Source organism: Corvus cornix, chromosome 14 (assembly GCF_000738735.6).
Source record: "Corvus cornix cornix isolate S_Up_H32 chromosome 14, ASM73873v5, whole genome shotgun sequence".
NCBI lineage: Eukaryota > Metazoa > Chordata > Aves > Passeriformes > Corvidae > Corvus > Corvus cornix.
The window spans coordinates 7,292,490-7,317,947 of record NC_046344.1 but is presented as its reverse complement, the minus strand read 5'-3'; the positions used below and the strand labels follow the sequence as shown (position 1 = coordinate 7,317,947).

Below are 25,458 nucleotides of genomic sequence, written 5' to 3'. Positions count from 1 at the left end.
AAGTGAACGTTCTTCCTTCAGCTCTTCCCTCTTTTCCAGGCGGCTCCCATCCCATCCCAAGGAATTAACACGCTCCACCCTCAGAGAGTGGGAATTTCCCTGGCTCCTTCCGGCTCCTGGGGGTTCCCAAATGTCGAATTCCATTGGAAAAGCTCAGCAAGCCGGAGCCTGCTGCCAGAGCCTGCTGCCAGCTGTTATTCCCAAAGATCTCCAGCCTGGTTTTCCTGCTTTTCTCCGGAATATTCCCTCCCGGCAAAGCTCTGGATGCACCATGGGGAGCAGGGAGCTCCTTGGAGCCGGGATAACGAGGGCTGAGCGAGGAATTCCTGGGAAAACATTTGTTTCCCTGCTTTCCTCCATGTCGCGAGCTGAGAGTCAGGGAATCCTGGAATTCCGGGATGGTTTGGTGGGAAGGGATCTTAAACTCATCCAATTCCAACCCCGACAGCTCCCACAATCCCAGGCTGCTCCGAACTCTATCCTTGGACACTTCCAGACATTCCAGCCCCTCTCCATCCTGCCAGGGATTCCCATCCTTCCCATTCCTTCCCAGTATCCCCAAATCCCGTCTATCCCTGCCTCTGTTCCCTGTCCAAATGGTTGGAAGGATTATTTTGGGATCCTTCCATCATTCCCAGAAAGAGCAGGAATGATGCTCTCCCAACATCTTCCAGATGTTCTCCATGGATTTGCAGCATTCCAGGGGTTCCTTTCCCTCACTTTCTTGGAGCTGGAGATCGCTCGGATTCCACCAGCACTTCTTCCAAGATATTCCAGGGGGGAGACATTAATTTTGGGATGAGGGCTTGGAGGAGTCTGGATCCGCTCCTGGTTTTGCCACAAACTTCCCATGTGACCGTCTGGAAAAATCTGGGAATAAAACGTTGTTGTGTCCCTGTGGATGATCCCGGTTTCCTGAGCTCTGCCTCACCGGGCAGGCAACTTTTGCAGGAATGTGGGATCTCCATGGCAGGGACTGGGATATCAGCCCAAAATCCGTGGGAATGGGAAGGGAAAGGATAATGGGAATGGGAGAAGGGGGAGTGGGCTGGCTGGGCATCCCCTATGGAATGTGGGCTTGGAATGGCCAGGCTGATCCCGGTGAGGCTGGGGCTTCATCCCGTGGGATCTTGGGATCGCCCAGGGATAAGGATTGGGATCCCTCAGAACTTCCAGGAGTTTGGGATGTGATCAAGGGTCATAAATCCCTGGCTGCTCCTTCCCAGGGATTTGGATTTAGGGTTGGATACGGATTTGGATTTGGGATCCCTCCGAACTTCCAGGTCTTTGGACTTTAGGATCATAAATCCCAACTGCTCCTTCCCAGGAATCTGGGATCCCTCAGAACTTCCAGGAGTTTGGGATGCGATCCAGGACCAGCAATCCCAGCCGCTCCCTCCCAGGGAAGCCTGGGAATGCCATAAATCCCGATGAAAGCAGCGCAGCACTGAAGGGGCTGTGAGTGATCCATAAAAAATTATGGAAAGACCCGGATGGGATTCCCAGAGCGGGAGCAAACCCCAGCTCTTGTCTCCTGGCCCCTGTGGAATGAGCTTTGTCCTTCCCGCTCCATCCCAAACTTTACAGGGATATTCCCCCTCTGGATCCACTCCCTGAGCTTGGATTTGACTTGGAGGCTGGAAGGGAAAAGCCAAACAATTTCTGGGATGGAAAAGGGATCCGGAGGCTCCACGGATCCCAAATTCAGTTATTCCTCCTAAAAACATCCCTAATTTATCCATCCCCGCTTTTCCTGGATGGATCCCTGGCTGGATGAACTCCTGAACACATCCAGCTCTCCACCAGCATCCCGGAGAATTAATTGAAGGAATTAGCAGCAATTCCAAGGATTTTGTCCGCTCAGATTTGGGGTTTGGTGGCACCGAGGGGCAGCAAATCAGCAAATCTGGGCCCTCCGGAATTCCAACCGCTCTGCTCCACAGAAATTCCTTCCCAACAATGGAATCCATGGAATCATTTTCCCTCTGGGACAACCTGGCCTCCAGGGAAGTCCTTGAAGGGAAAAAATCCCATTGAATTTTAATTCCATTCAATTCCATTGAATTTTGAGCTAAACTGGGGTTTATTGATCCATAATTTTGTGGGGTTTTCCAATGGGAAGGGAACAAATTTGCCAGCAAGGAATGGGATTTGGGCGGCATTTGTGGGATTGGGTCTCCATCAAAAGTCTTGGATAAGGGCAAGGAAGTGAAAATTCCCGACTTTTGTCTGTTCTTGCCCAGTTAATGAGCAACCAATCCCCGGAAAAGCGAAATTCCTTTGGTTTTCCCAGAATAAATCAATCACTGGGATTCAAGGATAGGAAATCCCATCTCCATGAAAATCATGGAATTGCTGGTTTTTACCACAGAATTATCCAAGATATTTCAAAAGCTGTCAGGAATTCCAGCTCCCGCTTCCCTTCCCTGCTCATCCCGGTCTTCCAATAAATTGGGAATTTGGGATTGGACTAAAAAAACCTTTCAAGGTCCTTCCCAACCCAAACGATCCCATGATCCCAGAAAACTTTGTCAGGAATTCAGGGAATGTTGCTGCCATCCTGGAGCTCCTCTCCTGCTTCCAGGGGCTGTTGCTCAGCATGGAATTCCCATGGGAATTCTTTTTCTCCAAGCTTTTTTATGGGAATCATCTCTTCCCAGCATGGATTCAACCCTAAAACGTGGGAAGGCAGAGCTGAGCAGTGGAATTTGGGGAATATTTTCCAGTTATTGGGAAGAATTTGGATATTTCCCAAGTCTGAACAAGGGATGGGAATAAAGAAATCCAAGTGGAGAATCCCGGGAAAAGCCGCTATGGAATTTTTGAGCCCGCCCAAAATCTGTGGGGTTGAAACTTTCCTTGGATGAGAGATTTGGGAATGTTCAGCTGGAGAGGGGAGACAGTGAAGCGAGGGCAGGATTTGGGAATGGAAATCCCGATCCTGCTGAAATGGTGCCAAAGGTTTTTAGGGAATTCTGGCTCCCAAAAATGGAGGTTTTCCTGGATTCATGATGTTTTCCTGGAGGATACAACACAAGGATGGACTCAGTCTCAAAAGCTTTGGATGGATTGAGGGATTATCCTGGTTTTCTTCAGGATTTAGGGAGGACTTCAAGTCTTTGTAATCCTTGGAATTCTTGGTGGATTTCTCCATGGAAAATTCCTCCCTAACACCTAAGAGGGGACTTTATGGAGAGGGAATTCTCACTAAATCCTGGGAAGAAATTCCTGCTGTTGTTGGAATGTGGAGAGAAACACGGAATTGTTTGCAATGATGGAATCATGGAATGCTTTGGGTGGGAAGGGACTTAAAAATCATCTGGTTCCAACACTTCCCATTATCCCAGGCTGCTCCAAGCCCCATCCAACCGGGACATTCCCGGGATGGAGCAGCCACAGCTCCTCTGGTTGGGATGGAAGAGACCTCAAGGATCAAATCCGAGCATTCCCAAAAATTCATCGGGATGATCCAAGCCGTCTGCAGCGGCTCCCTGTGGGAATGCCGCCGGAATAGGAGGGATGTGGGATGAAGGGCTGGGATGAGGCAAAATCCGTGGGGAAGGGAAGGGAATTGTATGGGGATCTCAGGCACGTTGCTTCCCAAGCTTTTGGGATTCCTGACTCTGGGAAAGAGAATTCCAAAATGATGAGGAGGATCCTTGCTCCAGCCAAATCCCTGGAAGTGTTCAAGGATGGGGCTTGGAGCAACCTGGGATAGTGGAAGGTGTCCAGGTGGGAAAAACGTAATTAATTCCAACCCAATGGAATGAGCTCCGGAATAAACGGAGCAGGATCTGCCCAGCTCTTCCCAACTCCTTGTGGGATCCTCAGGAATTACAGGAGGGAGTAAATCCCTGTGCCAGGAAAGTGTGGGCTCCTTTCCATAAGCACAACAGCTCCGAGGAGGGATTGCAGGAGGGATTGGAGATGGGCTGGAGATGGATTGAGGGATGGATTGGAGATGGATTGAGGGATGGATTGGGGATGGATTGAGGGATGGATTGGGGATGGATTGGAGATGGATTGGAGATGGATTGGAGATGGATTGAGGGATGGATTGGAGATGGATTGGAGATGGATTGAGGGATGGATTGAGGGATGGATTGAGGGATGGATTGGGGATGGATTGAGGGATGGATTGGAGATGGATTGAGGGATGGATTGGAGATGGATTGAGGGATGGATTGGAGATGGATTGAGGGATGGATTGGGGATGGATTGAGGGATGGATTGGGGATGGATTGAGGGATGGATTGGAGATGGATTGGAGATGGATTGGAGATGGATTGAGGGATGGATTGGAGATGGATTGGAGATAGATTGGAGATGGATTGGGGATGGATTGGAGATGGATTGGGGATGGATTGAGGGAGGGATTGGAGATGGATTGGAGATGGATTGGGGATGGATTGAGGGATGGATTGGAGATGGATTGAGGGATGGATTGAGGGATGGATTGAGGGATGGATTGGGGATGGATTGAGGGATGGATTGGAGATGGATTGGAGATGGATTGGAGATGGATTGAGGGATGGATTGAGGGATGGATTGAGGGATGGATTGGAGATGGATTGGAGATGGATTGAGGGATGGATTCAAGGATGGATTGAGGGATGGATTCGAGGATGGATTCAACACTCCCGGGAGCCTCCTGCTCTCCTGACCCCCCACTGGAAAGCCGGGAATTTCATTGCCTGCCTTTGGGATGGAGTCAGGAGGCGTCGCTTGGCCTCTCCTTCCCCAGTTCCTGTCTTACTCAAGCTCCTGTTCTCCCTCCAAAGGTCGTTTTCCTGAGCTGGAGAATTCCAGAGTGGGAGACTCCAGAAGAGCTCCGCCAATTCCCAGCCATGTCTTCCCTCGGTAATTTAGGATTTGTCCTAAGTAACTGGGAGAAAAGTGGGGAATCTCCGGTGCGATCCCTGCTTTGCACGATTCCCTTCCCTTCCCTTCCCTTCCCTTCCCTCCCCTCCTCTCCTATCCCGGTGACATTCCCACAGGGAGCCCCTGCAGACAGGTTGGATCATCCTGATGAATTTTTGGGAATGCTTGGATTTGATCTTTGAGCTCTTTCCCATTACGCTCTCTCCTGCTTTTCCGGGCTTTTCCCTTTTTTTGTCGCACACTAAACTCGCCACACCCTGTTCATCCCAACCTGCAGAATTCCCATAAAACCACCCTTGGAATTGCCGATGGAAGCGCAGCTCTTCGGGAGCCCCATTAGGCTGGGCTTTGTGTGCTCTGAAAGCCGCCTGACCTCTCTTTTCCAATCAATTCCCAGTTATTAACCGGGAAGAACATCGGGAGCTACATCTGCAAATGGAATGTGCTGCTGGATAATGAACTCGCACTCCTTAAAACATTCCAGGGGAGGGGAACGCATCCGCTCCCGGATTTCAGTTCCCAACCCCGCACCCCCCAACTTGCCCTGGATCCTGAGATAATTCATGGAATTCCAAGGAACTCCAAGGAATAAAACTTCCCGAGCGGAGTTTCAAGGGCTGGTGCCTGGGAGGACTTTACCTGAGCCGTTTCTTGGGATCCCTGGGAGTTTCTTGGGATCCCTGGGAGTTAAGCCCTTGAACAGCTGAGCTGCTCAGCGAGCTTAGAGCCGAGCTCAGAGCCGAGCTCAGTTATTAAACCGCTCCTACCTCCAGCCTGGGCTCAGTTCTTTATTCAAACCAACGAATCCGGGGGGCTGCGGGAGCGCCGGCGGCGGGGGGGGGGAATCCCCTTTTTGGGGGTGCATCCTCCTTTTTGGGATCCATCTGCCTTTTTGGGATTCCTCCTGCATTTTAGGGGCGCATCCCGCCCTTTTTTGGGGGTGTCCCCCCCCTTTTTGGGGTGCTCGGAGCCGCGCAGCTTGGCACGATGGAGCGGGGCCAAACCCGCTCCGAGTCCTCTCCGCCCTCCCGGCGCTGCTTTGGGGGGGTCCCCACCTCGCTGCTCCCCACCCATGGGTCACCCGTCCCGCACCCTCCCCCCACCCATGGGTGACCCCCCCGTCCCCCAGCGCCGCCCGCAGCCCGAACAAAGGCGGGGGAAGGGGCGATCCGGCCCCCCCCGCCCCCGGCCCGCCCCGCCGGGGCTGCCCCGGCTCCTCCCGGCCCCCGCCCCCGCCGCCCCCGCTCTCCCCTCCCCTCGCTCTCCCTCCTCCCCCGGTAAATCCGAAGTTTCCTGTTGGGCACGGGCGAAGCTCGGCGGAGCTGCTGCCTCCTCCTCCTCGCTCCTTGGGATTTACCGTCGGGAGAGGCTCGGGAAGGGCCCCCGCCGCCTCCACCTCTCCTCCTCTTCCTCCTCCTCCTCCTCTTCCCCAGCCTTCCTCCATCCTCCATCCCCGCGGGCGGCCGCCGCACGCCGAGCCCCAGAGCCTCCCCCCCCCCCGCTCCTCCCCGCTGGATTTTGGGGGTGCCGCCGTGCCTGGGGGGTGGGGGGGGCTCCGGCACCCCCGGGAGCTGCGATTGTCGCCGGTCCCATGTGAGCTGCAAGGCACGGCTATGCCCCTGGGGACACCGCGCTCCGCCCCGCTAAGGTAGGACACCCCCCAATAATCCGCCATCCCCCCAGCTAAAACGCCGGAAAGCTCCGCCAGGGGGTCTGCCAGGGGGTCCCCGAAGGGTGCGGGGCACCCCCAGCTCGCCGGGGGGCGGGAGCGGCCGCGCCCGGGCGGAGGCTCGACCTCCCCCCGCCCGCCTTTGTTGTGGCTGGAGCGCTGGGACCCGGCGGAGCATCCCCGGTAGCGGGGAGGGGACAGCCCTGACCCGCTGCCCTCGCCCGCAGGTGCTGCTGGCCGCGACCATGAGCGCCGGCGACAGCCGCGAGCCGCGCCCGGCCGAGGTGCGGGTGCCCATCACGGCGCCGCGCCGCCCCGAGCAGCCGCCCGAGGATGCCGGTACCGGCTCCGGCTCCGGCTCCGGCAGCGGCTCCGGCTCGAGCAGCGGCTCCCCCGGCCGCGAGCCGCCCGCCGAGCTGGGCTCCGAGGAGGAGGAGCAGGTGCCGTACCCGGCGCTGGCACCCACCGCTTTCTTCTGCCTCAAGCAAACCACCCGCCCGCGCAGCTGGTGCCTCAGGCTGGTCTGTAATCCATATCCTTTCCCTCGGGAACACCGGGATACCCCTCGGGACACCGAGATACCCCCGGGGACCCTCCCTCCCCGTGGCCGGAGCATCCCGGCAGAGCTGCGCGTCCCCGGGTTCCGGCAGCGCTCGGAGCCCCCGCGGTGCCCGGCGTGTCCTCGGTGTGTCCCCAATCCCGGTCCGGAGAGGGGGACGAGAGGGATTGGTGGCAGCGGGACGCGCAGGGAGCGCGTCCGCCGTGTCCCCCCCTTTTTTAGGGACACGCAGGGAGCGCGTCCGCCGTGTCCCCCCGTTCTTCGGGACACGCAGGGAGCGCGTCCGCCGCGTCCCCCCGTTCTTCGGGACACGCCAAGGTCCCGCAGCGGCACCGCGCGAGTGGCCGGGACGGGCAGCACGGAGCCGCTCGGGGGGTGCGGAACCGCGGCCCCCCCGATATTCCCAGCGGGAAAAAAATCCCGAAACTCCACTCGTGGCTCGCTGGGGTGGGAAGCAGCAGAATTCCAAAGGCGACCTTGTGTTTATGGGGTGCCGGGCGGGGGGGTTCAGCCCCTCCGTGTTTATGTAAGAGCCGGCGGTGCACGGGAGCTTTCCCGACGTGGAAAAATGGGAGCTGGAGTTGCTTTGGGAAAGGCACATGCCTGTATTCCCGAAAAGTCCCCTCCGCTTTTGTTCTCCTGCAAGTTGCAGGGAAGGACGGGAACAGTGAATCCTCTAAATCCACCCCGTTGCCGGTGTCCTTTACTCGCTTTATGAATGTTAAATAATAATCCAGCGGCGTTTTCCTCTCGGTCGTGACATCCAGGAGATGGAATTTTCCCCGGAATGCTGGGTGCGAGCGGGAGTTGTCGGTGCGTGGCGAGAATCTTTGGGAAGTGAGCTTTTAGCATGGGCGTTGTGTGGAGAATTCCTGCTTTTTTTTCCCCTGCCCCCAATCCCCCTCTCCTGCTATTAATCCCATTATTTATTAATAGGGTGATTATGGATCTGCCTCAGTTCCCCATAGAAATTCCTTGTTCTCCCCAGCACCAGGAATTGCACAATCCTCCCGGGAATGCCGCCTCGGGCTGGGAGCTGGAGGAATAACCGGAGGGAAAAGCCCACGATTTTTAGGGATTTGGGTTTCCTTTTGTTCAGTGGAGGTTTGCACGAAATATGGAATTTTGCAGTTGGGATTTCCAGCCCTGAGGGGGAACTCGGATGTGCAAGGGTGGGAAGGAGGAGTAGACAAGGAGCTGATGCTTAAATATCCCATGGAATGATAATTCCGTAAGAAAAGCAGGATGGAGCCGGCCTTGGAAGGGCTTGGGGAGGGCACTGTGTTCAGTCAGAGCTGCGAGTGAGTCAGGATGGATTTATTCCTTAATCCAGGAAAACTTTGGGAGCTTGTGGGAGGGAAAAGTCATTTCCTTTGGATTTGGGGGAGTCTCTGGGTTTGGCATTCCCGAAATTGGTGCCACTGGCAGGACGAGGATTCCAAGGCGGGTTTGTTGGGAGAGGGTTCAGGTGTGCTCCTGCTGCCAGAGCTCGGGCTGGGCTTGGATTTTCCCTTTGGGAATTCCCAGCGGAGCACGTTCCTTTCCCAAACTTCCCCATCCAAAAAAACACCAGCCGGAAATGGGGATGGATTGTTAGCAGGCAAGCAGGAATTCCATAGAATTCCCTGGATTTCAGTGCTGGTGTGCTTGGATTGCAGCAGAGCAGAGCTCCCGAGGTGTTGCAGCAGGAGGGATGAGCTCCGTGCTGGGATTTATTCCCATTTTCCCAGTCTCCACAATCTAATCTTTCCATTCAATTTTTTGGGAAGAGCTGGTTGGGATTTTTGGGATCCGTGTCTCACTCAGGTGCTGGCGGTGTGTTGGACCAGAGGCAGCTGGAAACCGGGATCTTGGGAAAAACCCCATGGAGTGGGACACTCGGGAAGCAGCTGGATGAGGGGATTTGAGGAGGAGCACAGGTGGATCCGTGTGGTGAGGGCTGGAATTCCCAGTTTTTTCCAGAGGGAAAAGATCCCACAGAAGGGGTTCCTGGCTGGGTGGGTTGGGAGACTCTTCCCACCCTTTCCGAAGCACAAATCCATAAAGCAGGAAAACGAGGCTTGGGATTGCCTTAGGATTTATGGAAGGGAGGGATGGGACTGGGAGGCTCCTAAATCCAAAGAACTTCCCAAAGTGTCCTCATGGGATGGGGCTTTTTTGGGAAGTTGTCGTTGCTCCCACTGGGATTTCTTCTGTGGGAAGAGGGAGGAAATCTGGCTCCGCGCCCTCCAGTTCCCGTATCCCACCTCTCCCTGTGCTTCCCGGTGTGGGAATGCTCCTCCTGTGCCATTCCAGTGGCCACTTTCCAGCAGCTCCTTGTGGCCAATCCCACAGGATTCTCTGGGAACGGAGCTGCCTTTGGATGTGCCATTCCGCACCTCAGCACCCAAAATTCCAACTGCTTCCATCCCATACATCCCGTGGGGATCTCCCTTTCCAACCCAGCTTTTCCGAGAGCTGCCAGGTTCTTATTCCAGAAAATATTCCAAATATTTCTGGGAATCGGAGCTATCCCAGCCCTGCGGCCCAGAGCAGGTGGGAATCTTCCCAAAAAACGTGGTTTGTGTGGAGCTTATCCAGGAAGGGGTCACTGGGAGGCTTAGGAATGGCTAAAAAAAGCTGGAGCCGGGTTCTGGAGGGGACAGGTGGGGCGGGATCAGTTTACGGAGCCGGGAGCATTCCCGGGGAGCATTCCCAGCCGGAGGCATCAGCGGGAAAACGGGGAGTGGGCAGATGGAAGAGCGGCGCTTCGGGGTTTTTAATAACCTTGGGAATGCTGAGAACAGCCTGGGAAGGATCCTGGGAAGGATCCTGCTCTCCCTCCCCCTCTGCTTCCAGAGGTTTGGGTTAATAAATATTCCAGCTTGGGAATTCTCAAGGAAAAGCTCTGGCAGGGGTTGATTTTGGAGGGGGTGGGAGCACTAACAAGGAATGTGTTAATTAAATTAATCCAAGGAGGAGACTCCGGGGCACTTTTCCAGGCTGTGCAGTGTCATTCCCTGGATTTGCTGAGCACAGGAATCTCTTCCCGAGCTCCGGGGTCACCTCCAATCCCAATTCCCACCCCAAAATCATGGATCACAGCAAGCAAACAGCTGCAACATCATCTTTCGGGATACAAGCCGTGACCAAAGTCCGATTTCCCCTCAAATCCGGGTGCGTTTTCCCTCTGTTTCCCTGCTGTGCTTTGAATTTCCCGTTTGGTTTTTTTTTCCAAACCCACCTAAAATTGGAAGCAAACTTCCCTGTTTTCCTCAGGCCCGGATCTCCTACGTGGGTTTATTTCTGGAGGGCCGTGGGTGGCGTTTTGTTCCCGTCGGGTGGCGCGGCAGGATTTGGGGTTTGCCACCCCTCGGGGTCATTCCCTGCCTTTTCCCGAGTGGATCCATGGAAACCTGGAGCGTCACATGGGGTTCCCTTGAATCTTTGGGATTGCTGCTGCTTTTTCAAGGGAACGGTGTATCCCTGGATATCCCCGTGCCTCGGGAAGGGTCGGAAGCGTCTCCCGGGGTTTTGGGTCGTGGATGTGACCCCGGAGCTGCTCCAATGTGGAGGGAAGCTTTGAATCCATCCCAGGACATCTGCAAGGGTTTTTTTCTCTGGAAAACTGGGAAAATGGGCTGTCACTGGGATGGGAGGTGCGGCACTGGGAGTCTGCTTCCAAGCCTGGCTTTGCTAAGGCCAGACCGACTTTGGTTCTTTAGTCCTGAAAACACTCCGGGATTCCTTAAGGGCTGGAATTTGGGGGCTTTCCTGATTTATATTCCCTGGAAAATGGAGCTCTTTGATCCCAGCTGGTTTCTTGGCTTTGCTCTTGCTGGGCCAAGTCTCTGCTCGCAGCAAAGCTGGGCTTTATTTGTTAAATTCCTCTTCCTAAAGGGCTTCTCGCTGGTTAAGCCAGGCCTAACATCCCCGGTGCCATCCTGGGCGCTCATTCCAGCATTCCCCAGAGCCTGGATGCTGGAAAAAAGGGATTTGGGGCCAACTGGAGCAGCTCCTGCGCTTTGAACTCGGCTGCTTCCTCTTCTTCCTCCTGCTGGGCTGAGCTGTTGGCCTGGCACGGGCGGGAATTGCTTCCCGAGAATTCTCCTCATTCCCTGCTGTGCTCTGCCTCAGGGAATTTGGGATTTGGGAATTTTGTGGCTGGAAGTGAGCGTGGCTGAGCTCCATCACTTGGAGCACCTTCAGCCGATTGCTCTCGGATAAGACTGGAGGAGCTTTAGCAGCAAAGCTCGGCTTTAATCCGCACTTATCCCACCCCTCTCCTGCCAAATGCATCGGGAATCTTCATCCCAATCCTTGTTTGGCACCTCCCAGGAGAAGCATTGCCGGGAAAACATGGAGCAGCCTGTGGAAAAAGCGGGTAGGAGGGAAGGAAAGGATTCCTGGCACCATCCCGGGAGTCGTGGGACTCCCTCTGGAAGTGGGAAGAGGCCGGGACCCTGATTCCAGGGGTGTTTTCCAGCATGTCGGGATGGCAAATTCCTTGGAAGTGTGGAGCAGCAGATCCCAGGAGTTGAACTCTGCTGGGAAATGCAGCAGCTCCGAGGCTCCAGCTCATCCCGAGGGATGGAGTTTGGGCAGTGGGATCCCAAATTTTCTGTGGATGTTTTCTCTGGGATATTTTGCTGGTTTTTAGGGAATCTTTAGATGGAAAAAATGGGATTAGATTGATTTGTATTAGATTTAAGCTCAGCTTTCCCTTGGCTTTGTGTTGGGGGGCTTGGGCTGATCCCTTGGGAGACAAATCCTGACTCTCCCAAGCTCCAAGCACTGTGTTTGGAATAATTCCATGGGAACAACCAGGATCACTCCTGTGTGCAGCCAATGAACCGGGAATCAGGATTTTCTCCCTGTGTTTGCATGGATTTGGGATTTGTTTCCCAATTCCTGCCACAGACAGGAATTCCTGCTGCCCACTCCACGTTTTCCCTGGATTTCCCTGGTCTGGGATCTCCTTGGGCTGCCGTAAGTTCAGGAGCAATCCCAGGGATGTCCATCCAAAGCCTTCCAGGTGAGTTTATCCCTCCCAGTTCCATCCCCTGGAGTGCCTGCCCAGCATTCCAAGGCTGGAATTCCTCATGCAGGGAATATGTTCCGGATATTTACACAGATGTTGGAAGCTTGGATTTTGCCTTTAATTCTTAAGGCAGCAGCTGCTGCTTGGGGCCAATCCCTTAATCCCTGGGATTCAAAGGAAAAGACCCTTTGGAGGGAATATTTCCCTGCCTGGGATAGGAGGGAAGTTGCTCCAGGGTTACTCCATGATCCCACCTCGGAGTGAATTCCAGGAGAATTCCCAATCCTCTTCCTGAAGCAGCAAGGGAAGGCAATTAGGGCTGCTCAGCTCCATGTCCAGGGCTCTTCCCAACCTCCCTGGAAATCTGGAGCTGCCCGGGGAACTTTTGACAAAACACAGCTGGAAAAGACAATTTTCCCTTTTTTTCCCAAATAAAATTCCGGTCTGGGCACTGCAGCAGGCGCAGGGATTTGGCAGCGGATGAAGCACTCGGCTCTGGGATCTCATTTTCCCTCTTTCCATGGACAGATGGGAATTGTGTGCACTCACAATGCTCCCAGTATTTGGCTGTTTTTCCCTGAAATTCCAGAGGAATGGGATGTCTGTGTGTGTGTGCAGCTATTCCGGCCGGGAATTCCAGCTGGGTCACTGCTCCCAATCCCTTCCCTCCGTCCTGGCAGGGAGGATTTGCCCGGATAGCAAAAATCCTGGGAGATCTTGCTGGAACCAGCAGCTGCAGTGTGGATTTTCGGGATAGCAGTCGCATTCCTGAGGGATGGAGCCTCACTTCAGGGATGTCGGATGGATGTGACAAACAGGGATGTTTTGGGAAGAGCATCCCGTGGGATTCGTGTGGAGCTCGTTGTTCCCAAACTCTTTGATCCTCTCCGCCTGTTTGGATTGTCCTGCTGTCCCAGGCATTCCTGGGAGATTTGGGATGAGAACATCATTGTTTGCACGGAATTCTGCTCCTGTCTCCGAGGATCTGGAGAGAAGGAGGAGCTGACACCTTTTCTTGGGAATGACAGGGAGGGAAGGACGGGAGGCAACTCCAAATCTGGGATTTGGTGCCGCAAATGGGAATTCTTTGGGATTAGGTTTGGGAAAGGGAGCATTCCAAGGGCTGCCAGCCCTGTGGAGCTGAGCTCGGGTGGAATGGGGCTGCTTAATCCCGACCTGCTGGAGATCCCAAATCCATCTCCAGCTTCCCTTGGGACAGAGCCGAGGGCAAACAAGGCAGGATCATCCCTGCTGGAGTCACTTCAGGCCCAAATTTAAGCCAGGCTTAACTCTACGTTTCCTGGGAAGCCTGATGGAAGCAGAGCCCGGTTTGAGCCGGGCTTTGGGCAGGTGATGGATTTAGGCTGAGCTTTGCACCCTCCCTGCTCCTTCCTCTGCTCCCTGGGCTGAGCTTCAGGCAGGGTTTGTTATAAACAGCTCCAGAATCCAAGGAAAACAACCTGGGATCGCTGGAATTCTTTTGTCCTTGGCAGATTCCGAGCAGGAATCAGCTGCGAGGGAAAGGAGGGGTTGGAATGGAACGTTCCCAGCCCAAAGTGGGATTTGTCTTTGTAGACTGGGCCTAAAACCAGGCCTAACAAAACCCAGGATTCTCCTGGCGATGCTGAAGCATTCCCTGCATGCCGCATTCCCGCTGGGATTGGTTTGGGATGGCCGGGAGGGAGCTGAGCCCGCTCTGTTCCCACTTTCCCTCTGAGCTCCTTCCCAGAGCCCTCAGGAATTCCCTTATCCCCAAATCCCGCCTTGGCCTTGGCACGGGAATCCAGGTCGGGATGCGGAGGAGCACTTTGGGATAAGGGATGGGTGAATCTGGGAGCAGGCAGAGGGAGCGCATCCTGCGACGGGAGCCTGGAATTTTTTCCCCTGCTGCAGATCTCCCGCACATCTCATCCCAAAGGGATTGCTCCTCGTTTGCTCGAGGGATGGGGGTTCGGGAATCAGGGAGACTTGGGAATCAGAGAGATCAGGAATCAGGAAGACTCAGGAAACAGGGATCTCAGGAATGGGAAGACTCAGGAATCAGGGAGTTGGAAACAGGGAGACTTGGGAAAAGGGAGACATCAAGGAAAGCGCTTGGCCCCGCAGCATGTCCTGCTCCCGGCTCCTGCTGGATGTTATCCAAGGTTTCTGCACCTTCCAATGGCTCCTGGAGTGATCCAGTGCCAAGCAGCCACAATCCCTGCTGCTCCGGGCAGCCCAGGAGTCTGTCTGCCCTGGAACGCCTGGACCAGCATCCCTAAAAAGGTTCCGGGGCCGGGGCTGCCAGGAGGATGAGCTCAATCTGGCTGGCGCATCCCGCGGGGTTGTTTCCTCCGGAATGCTGGGATGTGCTGCCCTTTCCAGAGCGTTGGGAAGCCAAGAGCTTTCCCAAAGCTCCAGATTTTTGCTGGGAGCTCGTCCCAAGCTCCTTTAGTCTGGATGTGGGAAATAGAGTTGGGAAAACTTGGTCTTCCTGTGGATGTTGTTGTCAGCAGTCCATAAATATTCCTGGGAATGGGATCTCTCCAGGTTGGAAGAACCCTGGGTAAATGTGGAATTATCTGGGATGGCCCTGAGTGCTTGGATTTACATCCTGGTCCATGTGATTCCAGCCTGACTGATCCATGAATTTCCGAGTGCTGTTTGCAGAGAGCTGGAGAAGTTCGGGATACCGGCAGCAATGAGGGAATTCCCTGCCAAAGGGAATGGTTTCCCTTTGGAATGGCTGGAATTGCTTTATCCCAGGTCACAAACGGGCCCAGGCCAGAGCCAACAGCTCCTGCCAGCCTTCGGAATACGGCTCATGGAATATTCTCCTCGGCTGTTAGACCCAAACCCTTTGGATCTGATCCAGGTGTCCCATTTTCCTAGCAATGATTTTTGGGATCACTGCTTGGGATCTGGGCATTGTCCACCTCCCTCCTGTTTCTCCTGCTGGTGTTTAGGCTGGAAAACTTTTCCCAACCTTTTCTGGCTGGAAAAAGCCCCCGACTGTTGTGTTTTTCCATGGATTTTCCATGGGCACCGATATTCCCGGTGGGATTGGAGCAGGATCAGGACTCGGCCCTTATGGATTGGATGTCTTTGGTGCCATTGCTTGGAAAAATTCCATTGACCAGCAGGATTCTATTCCAGCAAATTCCATTCCAGCAGGGATCCGGTGCTGCTTGTATAAAGTTGGGAATTTTAATTCCATTCAATTTCTTTTCTTGACCTTTGGATCCGAGATCCTGGCAGTGGCTGAATCCAGGGAAAGTTTTGACTTGATTTTCCATTGGATTTATGTTCTTTCCCTCTGTGTATTGATTTTTCCAAGGAAAAGAGGTGGGTAAACCTTTGGCCTGATCCCATTGCATTCCTTTGCTGGAATATTGGGAAGATTGGGATCAAATTTAGGATGTGGAATCTGTTCCCTGTGTGTGTCCATCCCAAAAACCCCTGGCTGCCCCAAAGGAAGGAAATTGGGAATTTCCAGAGCCTGCTGTGATCCCACCAGGAAAAGGAGCGGGAATCATCCGTCCCTCCCCACCTGCTCCATTCGCGTCCCAAAATTCCCATTTTTTGAGGTTTCCTTTTGCCTTAATTACGGAAGAATCTCGATATTTCCTTGGGAATTCCTTAGTTCAAGCATGAAGAGAAAATTCCTGCTTGGAATTATTTTTAGGCTCTGAAACAATTCCCGAGGTTGTTTTTCCCTGATTCACGGCGATCCCCGGCGCAGCTCCGTGACAATGATTTTTACATAGAATTTTTCCGCAGTTTTATAGGAATTTCTTGTGGCAGGGGAAAACAAGCAGTTCGGAATTCCCCAGCCTCGGTTGGATTATGAAATTTGGGATTCCCACCATCGGGAAAAGCTTCGGAGCTCTGAGTTCGGAGAGCTCCAGTGTTAAATAAATCCTGGGAATGCGGCAGGGGATGGATCCCGCCTCCTTCCTGCTTTTTGGTGGCTAAAAGGGAATATTTAGGGATGTGCTGAGCGGGATCCCTGTTTCCCACATCCCATTCCAAGGCTCTGGAAGGTAAAGCACAGGGGGTTGGTGTCCCGGGACAACATTCCCTGTGCTCCATCCCAGCTTTGTCCGGGGTCTGCAGAACTCCAGGAAAAGTGGTGAGCAGGAAAATCCATGGATTTTCAGTTGGGGTGAGGGGATTGGATGGGAAGAGCATTCCTGGTGTTCCACAATTCCTTGGATCTGCAGGAATGGGAGGAGCTGTCTGGGTGTGGTGTCCTGGAGCAGAGCATTCCCGGTGTCCCGGAGCATTCCCAGTGTCCCGGGGCATCCCTTTTATCCCAGAGCATCCCTTTTATCCCAGAGCATTCCCGGTGTCCCAGAGCATTCCCAGTGTCCCAGACCAGGCTTGGAGAGGAATCCCAATCCCAGTTGTTATAGAAGTTCTCCATTGCATTCCCTCTGTGAAATTCCCAAAGGATTTTCCCGTCCCCAGGCCCAGGAAAAGTTGTTTGGGGTTTTTTTTTGGGATGGGGAGCAGGGAAGAAGGAATTATTAATGAGTTTGGAGCCGTTGCCATGGGAACCTGTTGCTAATGGATCTCTGGGGTTTCCTCTCCACTCGAGCCGCGTTTCCTGGGAATATCGTTCCCATGGCAACGGATGTCACCGATCCCTGGGTGGCTCTGGGGCCACCGCCTTGGAAGGGCACAAAAAGCTCCTTTTTCCATCATGCAGGGAATCTTTAGTGGGAAAAGGTGTTCCTTGTGCTACTCCAGAGAGTTTTTTGGGAATACTTGGACCAAAAATTCCCAACTTGATCCCTTTTTTTGGGGAGTTTTTCATCCCAAATCCAGCCCTCACTTCCCATGTGCTGCTTGCTGCCTCCTCTTCCTCGCCCTCCCCCTGACCTTGCAATGTGGGAGAGAAGCCTGGGAAAAGTGGGAATTTTGTGGCGGGATAATGAGGCACGAGGGGATTATTGGCGGCTCCCTTTGAGCTGGGGCTCCCTGGAAAGAGTTGGAAGCGTTTCCCAAAAGTGGAAAATGAGAAATTCCAAGAGGTTTTCCCTCTTTCCGGACCTTGTGGATGAGGTGGGAATTCCCAGGATCAGCACCTGGAGCTGCGGTGATGGGAGAGGCCATGAGCTGAACACCGGGAATTCTCTGGGCTTGGATTTCAGATTCATTGGGATTTTTCTCCCTAAACCAAGTTTTTGGTTCAGTTTTGTGGGATTTTGGGGATTTTTTTCTCCCCTTTTCCCCATTCAATGCCATTCCTGAAATTCCTTCCTGGAAGCAGGAGGGTTTGGAAGCACTTTGGGAAGGGAAGATGTGGAAGGAGTTCCGTGTCCTGCTGTTGTTCCCGGCAGTCGAAATCTTTCCAGTTCAAGTCAACAATTTTAGGGAAGAGGAGGAAAAGGCTCCTGGTGGGACAGGGAGGACTTTGTTCCACATTCCATAAGAAATGCCCATTTTTCCAGAGAAACTTCCCCTGGAAAGGAGCAGCTTGGACAAGACCTTGTGGCCGGAATGTCCATCTCTCCAGGCTTTCCCCACATTCCGTAAAGGGATTGGGAGCTGGAGAACAGCCTGAGCTCAGCCCCACACCAGATGGGATCAGTTCCCTTGGATGCTGTATTCCATGATCCAGGAATTTGCCATCCCGGAGGAAGATCCAGAGCCAAAATTCTTCCCCATTGTTTCTCCTGCAGGATTTGGGAATTCCCAACCTGCTGTGCTCCAGGGGTGTCTTCCCAACTCCCTCCGGCACCTCCTGGCAGTGGCACGGAATTCCTCCTCCATTCCAAAATCTCATCCTCTGCGATGGTGCCGGAATGTTCCCAGCTGCCCTGGGATGCTCTCCTGCAGCTTCCAGGGGTTTTGTGCTGACCAAACATTTGGGATGTTCAGCCGGAGAAGGGAAAGCTCCAAGGAGATCTCAGGGCCTCAAGGGGCTCCAGGAGAGCTGGAGAGGGATTTGGGATAAGGGATGGAGGGATAGGACACCGGAAATGGCTTCCCAGAGCGCAGGGGTGGATGGGATATTGGGAAGGAATTCTTGGCTGGGAAGGTGGGGAGGGGCTGGGATGGAATTCCCAGAGAAGCCGTGGCCGCCCAATCCCTGGAAGTGTCCAAGGCTAGAGTTTGGAAAACCCTGGGATAGTGGGAGGTGTTGAGGATGGAACTGGATGGGATTTAAGTCCCTTCCCACCCAAACATTCCGTGATTTCTCCAAGCTCCACGGAACCTGTCCCCAGCCAGAAGAAGGGGCAGATCCCTCCCCATTCCCATTCCTTATTCCCATTCTCGGACAGGATTTTGTTGTCCCCAAAGTTCTTCCTCAGAACTGCTCATTCCTCTCTAAAACTCCCCTTTCCCTTCTCCGCTTTCCCATCGCTTTTGGATGATAAATATCCCGTCAAATTCCTGCCTCCCAGCCTGAGCTCTTCCCTCTCTGCGGTCCGGTGTGTGCAGGATCCAAAGGGATTTGTTTGGATGAGCAGCACTCCGAGGAGCTGCTTTTCCAAGGACAGCTCAGTTGGTTTCTGTTTCAATCCCGGGAAAGGTCACTCGGAGTCACTTTCCAATGTTTTGCCGTCCCGTCGTCATCTCCGATGGATTCCTTGTTTTCCAAGGGCTTCTCCCGAATGGATGGATGGCTTTGCTAGGGAGCCTGGAATGTTTGGATGCTTAATTTAGACTGTTTATCTCCAGAGGTCCTGGAGTTCAAAGAGATGCTCCGAAGCTTTTCCAGAGCTTTTCCAGAGGCTCCAGCTCGATCCACCCTGAGATCCTGGGAGGATTAGCGCAATTCCAACAGCAGGAGGATTTTTAGGGATTTACAACCCAACCTGGTGCTTCTTGCTCTTTCTTTTCCCAAAATTATGCCCAGAGCCCCTCTCCCAGCCAATGTGGTCTTGCCGTTTTCCGTGTCCATTCCATGCCGGATTCCAGGCGGTGCCTGGAGAGGAAAGGTCGGATTTGAAGGTAATTTATGAATCCTGGCAGCTTTTCCGAGGATGTTCCGGCATCCTTGACCTTGGAGCAGAAGCTGGGCAGCACTGCAGGTTCCCACTTGGCTCCTTGGCGTGAATTCCCAGCCTGCCAATCCCAAAAATGCTGATGTTCGGATTTTAGCGGCGTGGTAGAAATCCGGGATAATTACCTTGGAATTAGATCATTCCATGGGAGAGGCTGTTCACAGCTGCTCCTTCCTAATCCGAGGGGCTGATTCAGGCTTTATTCCCTATTTCCTCTCAGATTGTTTAAAGGGAAAATAAAACTCCTTGGCTCCACTTAAAAAACCATGGAATTATTGCTTTTCCAGCAAATCCAGGCCATGATTAAATCCTTCCCTGCTATTCCTATTATTGCAGAAGGAAATTTTTCCAACCGAAGCTTAAGTGGTCACCCTCGGCTAAATTCCACCTTTTATCAATTTAATTAGAAACCATTCGTTCCATGAAATAATCTGGGAATGCTGGGAAGGAATTGCCAGTTGCCAGGACAACCCAATTCTCCCTGGCTCCCGTTTTAATCCTGGTTTTTCCTCCCCCCTTTCTTTCTCCAGTGTCACTTTGGATCACATCATCCTGACAGGAGATTTCATTATTTGGGAATTCAGGCTGCCTGCATTGAAAGGCAGAGGGGAATTTTGGGAAGTTAATGGAATTTAGGGAGATCTTCTTGTATCCGTGCCTGTCCTCCCTGGAAGGTCACGAGGAGCAGCGGGAATGACAGGGAACGTTGGAAAATCCGTGGGAGCAAACAAGAGGTGTCTCCTCTCTTATCCCAACACCTCATTCCAGCAGATTCCAGCTGGGAATGCCCTTGAATCCAAGTTAGAGTTGTGACGTGGGACACGGCATGAGATCCATGGGATCCATGGGATCCATGAGCTCCTACTCAGCGAAACTCCGGTGGCAAAATGAGGGGGGCTCAAAGTCTGCCTGATCCAAGGTTTTCCTGGAAAACCACTTCCCTCTCTCCCATCCTTTCTCCTCTGCACTGAAATAGTCTGGATTTCGGATTGGGATTGAATTTTGGTTAATTAAGAAGGAAAGAATTCCAAAGGAAGTCATGGACACAGGGCTGGATGTCACCTCAGAGGGAGGAGTTGCTGGTGGCAGCTCCGTCCACATTCCATAGGAACGGGTTGGACAGCGGGAAAAGGAGACCTGGCAAAATCCTGCAAAAGAAAAGCCTAAAAATAAGGTTATTCCTAAAAAATCTTGGATTACTTGGAATCCACTGAAATCCCGGCCTCCTCCAACCTCACATCTCCGGAGCTCCGGAGGGGATAAATCCATTCATTCCAGCCCCGTTCCTGATCCATTATTTATGGCCCAACATTTGCTCTGGAAAACATCACAGTGTGTTCCCTGCCAGAACCTTTGGATCCCACGGGATTTTCCCTGTTTAATGAGTCCCGGGAGTGGGAAGAGGGGTCAGGAGAGGGGGAGACACCGACTGTCTCCGCTCCGGGTTTTTCCTGCTCTCGGTTGCTCCAGTTTTGTAGGAATTCTCCTCCCAGCCAGCGAGATCAAAGGAAAAAGGGAAAAGAAATCCGCGGAGCCACTTGTTGGGATTTCCCTTTGGAGACACCTAAATTGCAGCTTTGCTTTTCCATGCGCTAATTATCCATTGTTGGATTTTTCCATTTAATTTGTTGGTTGTTCCCTTTTTTCCCCCCTCCCTTTTAAATCCCTTTTTTTTTCCGGTGGCGCTCGATTCTGTGGGAAGCCCATCCAGCCCATCCCAAGGATGCTCTGGAATGAGTAGGAAGCACATTCCCATTTTTCTGGCCCCTTCTGCCCTCCCTCGCCCTCGTGGCTCTTGCTCCAATGGGATGATTTATTTTCCATTTGCCAAAGGATGGAATAATCCATATCCGTGGGCCTCCGGCTCTAATCCCTCTTTTTCCCGGAGCAATTGCATTCCGTGTGGGAGGGGTTTTAAAGCTTTTCTTCTTTTTTTTTTTTTCTTTTTTTTGGGATTTGGAATTAAAACTCAGGATGCCTCAAAGGCAGGCTGGAAATGCAGAATGGAAAAGGAGGACTATTTTGATTAAATTTGTCCTTTCCCCTTGACTTCCCTCGAATTCCATAGAAATCCGGGAATTGCTCCTCGCTCCCCTCCTTCTCCCAACATCCTTGGCTGAGGATCGGAAATCCAAATTCCTAAAAAATCAAGGCAGCTGGCGAAGCTTCCTGGCTCCATCCCCTCCCATCCTGGGCATCCCATCCTGGAGAACCTTTTCCATGAACTGCGTGGATTCCGATTTCCCGCTCCTGCTGATTTCGAGGGAATGAGCCAGGCAGGCTCTTGGAAAAGGCAGCTTTTCCACCCTAAATGGATGGGAAAAAGAGGATGGAGGGGAATTCAGGGGGATATTCCCAGCATTCCTGCTCGCTGTGTGGTGCCCTGGGAATGTGGCAGCACTGCTCGGCCTCATCGATTCCCAATGAATTATCGGGATCGCTCGATCCTGTTCCGTGTCCCCAAGCCAATGTCACTCATCCCACACGTCAGCACCAACTCCAAACATCCCAGGCAGCTTCCAGCCTTTCCCAGATGTTGATTTGGATTCCCAAAAGCCTTTTTTATCCATGTAATTAATGGAGAAACCAGTCGGTTTTAATTTTTAATCTCAATTTCCTGGTCAGATTTTAGGATTTTTGTTCTTTTTCCTTTGTTCCTGGATTTTTATGGCTGGATGCTCCATCCTCCCTGTGTGGCCAGCAGGAAAGGCTGATGCTGGGATAAGGAAAATAAGAAATCAATGGAGAAAAACAGGGATAATGTGGATGTGAAGGGGATTCATGGAAAGAAGTGTTGGGATGATCATGGCAGGAAACTCTGCCAGAATCCAGGGATTTGGTTTTGCTGGGAGAGGCTCACGTCTGTGGTCAGGGATTTTGGGAAGAGGGGGATGTGGAAACCGGATCTGGGAATGTGGTTGGGAATAAAGGGACAGCACTGAGGGCTTGAAGAGACCAAAGAGGGTTTACCAGAGATCCCTGGGAAAAGTCCTGTTCCATTCCCAAATCCTGGCATGGGTTGGGTTGGGAGGAACCTTGAAGCTCCTCCATTCCCATTCCATGGGCAGGGACACCTCCCTCTATCCCAGGTTGCTCCAAACTCTATCCTTGGACACTTCCAGGGATCCAGGGGCAGCCCCAGCTTCTCTGGGAATTCTCTTCCAGGGCCTCCCCACCCTCCCAGCCAGGAATTCCTTCCCAAATCCATCTAAACCTCCTCTCTTCCAGTTTAAAGCCATTCCAAGGGAGGAAGCTTTTAAAGGAAAAAGAATTCCAGGAAAGTTTCAATTTTTCCCTCTTTGAGCAAAATTCCTCCAAAATCTGATAAATCCGGGATCAAACCAGGTGACTCCACACAAACCTTGGCCTTTCCCTGTGCTGGGCAGGGAAGGAGCAGGACTGACTCCAAGGAAAACTTTGGGAAGTGCATGCAGGTGTCAGAGCTTATCCGATGGAAGGGAAAAAGTGCCCGGAACCCTTCGGTGTTCCCGAGGTTTGTCAGGAAATCTTTCCTAACGACTTCACTCCGCGTCTCCGCCTGGAGTTCAGACGGTGTTTGGAAGGAAGGACATTGGGAAAGATGGATAACAACGGGAATTCAACAAGGACTCCGGCCAATTTTCCTTTGCAATCCAATTTCCACAGGCAGGATGTGTCGCTGGAAATGCCAGGGCTATTTATAGATCCCGGGATCAAGGGGAAATGTAGAAAACTTTGGAATTTCAGCAGCTTTGTTTTCGGGATCTGGGAGGAGGGAGAAGCTGTTATCCTGGGAACGGTCTGGAGGGAGCTGGGGGGGGTTATTCCCGTGGTTTTCCAAGGTTGGACGGGGCTTGGAGCAACCTGGGATAGTGGGAGGTGTCCCCGCCCACAGAAAGGGTGGGAATGGAGGAGCTTTAAGATCTTTTCCAACCCATTTTCCAAATCATTCCATGATTCTGTGCTCTCCCAGGATCCCCCCTGACAGCGGGCAGGGTTAGATGAGATTTTGGGAAGGAATTCCTGGCTGGGAGGTTGGGGAGGCTCTGGATTCCCAGAGAAGCTGGGGCTGCCCCCGGATCCCTGGAAGTGCCCAAGGCCAGGTTGGACAGGGCTTGGAGAAACCTGGGATAGGGAAAGGTGTCCCTGGAGATGGCTCTGGATGAGCTTCAAGGCCCTCCCAGCCGAAACCATTCCCAGCTGATTCCATGAAGGATAGGTGAAGGATCCGGGAAGGATTTTGGTGCCCTGGCCCCAGTGTTGTTTAGGATGCCTGATGTTTCCTACAGGGATCTTCCTTGGTGCAAATCCCTGTGGTTTTGCCGAGGATGGATTTTACGTGGAATTATTTGGGCTGTTCCTTCTTTTCCCTTTTCCACCAGGAGCCTGAGTACTCGGAAGTGTTGGAGCTCCTCCTCAATTCCATGGCGAGGCTGTTTTTGGCAGGAATGTGGAGCAGCCTCACTCCAAGGGTGGATTAGGGAATGGAGACTCAACAATTCCTGCTGAAGCGAACGGACCCAGGGATGTGTCCCTGCTGGAGCCGAGCATCTGGAGGCATCCCAGAGTTTGTTCTTCCATAGGGATGGAGTTGTGCTGTGGATTTGCAGTGCAGGATTTGGCCCTGAACTCCTGGACTGTGGAATAGGGAGTTTATCCCCACTTTTCCTGCTTGTTTCCAAGGAAAAATTCCCATTAAAAGGCTCTTTAAAAGGGGAAGTGTCCAATGTTGGCATCTCCTGTTGGAGATCTGACCCAGAGCGATGGAGAACACGGGGGGATCAGCCACTTCCTTATCCAGGGAATTGCACATCCCAAGTTTTGACGTTTACCAGCGGTGTTTGGGAATTGGGAGATGGGATTTTATCCGAGGGAACGGAGTCAAAGTGGCAAGAAAAGGAGATTTTTGGGAATTCCATCCAAGTTGTGGCACAATGCTGCATTTTTGTTGGGCTGAATTTTAAATGACCGAATATCCAGGTGGGAATTGGGGAAGGACACGTCTTCAATCCCATTGGAACCCTCTACGCTTTCCTGGGAGCACTTGGAGAATCCTGGAATGGTTTGGGTGGGAAGGGACCTTAAAGCTCATCCAAGGGCAGGGACATCTTCTACTATCCCAGATTTCCAAGCTGACCTTGGACACTTCCAGGGATCCAGGGGCAGCCACAGCTTCCCTGGGAATCTGTCCCAGCTATTCCCAGCTCCAGCAGCAATTCCAGGTCTCCCTCCTGACTCTGAGGTCAGTCAGGACATGGAGACATCCCAGGAGGAATTTGCTGGAAAAAATCAGGGAATTGCCCTCACTCCTCTCCTGCTTCTCCCCCGCCTTGTCCCAGTGCCCCATTCCAGGCCCTTCCCTGCTCCCGGACACATCCAGCCCCATTCCCTGGCTGAGGAATCCCAAATCCTGCTCCTTCCTTGCCTTTTGTTCTCCTTGTGTAATCCATATATGGGGCTTTTCCAGGAGAAACTTCCCAGCAGGGCTCCAATCTAAACAGTGGCAGCATCCCAGGACTTCTGCAGCTCCAAGCTCCCGGAACAACCTCCAGCTGGAATTAGAAGCCCTTTGGAATTCGGAATCCCGAGCAGTGCTTTTGTCATGTAAAACTCCCACCTGGAATTTGCTTGGAAGTCACTGTGGCTGTATTGGGAAGCTGGAAGGAAGAAACTTCTGGAATGCAGGAGCTGCTGGGGTTGGAGCAGCCACAGGCATTTTGAGGAGTTTATCCCATTTTTCCCATTTTTTTGCTGGCTGTACAAAGTTTTGCTCCCAGCTCTGGTAATTGCAGGGATCTCTCCATGGATCCATTGGATTTTGTGCCATCCAAAATCCAGCACCTGCAAGGATTAAGTTCAGAATTGCTGCTGGCGGAGTTGGGTGGTGCATCCGGAATTCCCTGATTTTCTGTGCTTGCATCACAAAGGAAGCATGGCAGGGGCAAAAGAGGAATATTCCCTCTGCTCCATGAGTGTGTGAGCAGGGAAGGGCTGATCCATGAGGAAAACTGGCACAGATTCCCAGAGAAGCTGTGGCTGTCCCTGGATCCCTGGAATTGTCCAAGGCCAGGCGGACGGGGCTTGGAGCAGCCTGGGACAGTGGGAAGTGTTGAGGTTGAAACTGGATGGGCTTTAAGGTCCTTCCATCCCAAACCAGTCTGGAATTAGGGATCAGCGGTACCATCCCAAACTTCCCAGTTCAATGGGATCATCTGCTGGGTTGGGATGGTGGATTTGGGATAATCAGGCCAGGATTTGACCCTGGATATGTCAGTGTTGTATCCATGGATATTGGCTGCTCGTGTCCCAGGGGAGAGGAGAAAAAGCAGGAGGAGATGTGGGGAAACAAAAGCTT

The 25,458-nt window shown here is 52.9% G+C and overlaps 1 protein-coding gene across 2 annotated transcripts in view; it reads left to right on the top strand.

Annotated features, from left to right (window-relative positions):
* Positions 1-6,165: 6,165 nt before the first annotated feature.
* Positions 6,166-25,458, top strand: part of CACNA1H (calcium voltage-gated channel subunit alpha1 H) — a 160,140-nt gene continuing 140,847 nt past the window's right edge. For both annotated transcript variants that reach the window (XM_039560454.1, XM_039560453.1), the window contains exons 1-2: positions 6,166-6,529; positions 6,778-7,082. In XM_039560454.1, the coding sequence (XP_039416388.1) occupies positions 6,796-7,082 (287 nt within the window). In that variant the 5' untranslated portion in view covers positions 6,166-6,529; positions 6,778-6,795. The remainder of the gene's footprint in view (positions 6,530-6,777; positions 7,083-25,458) is intronic.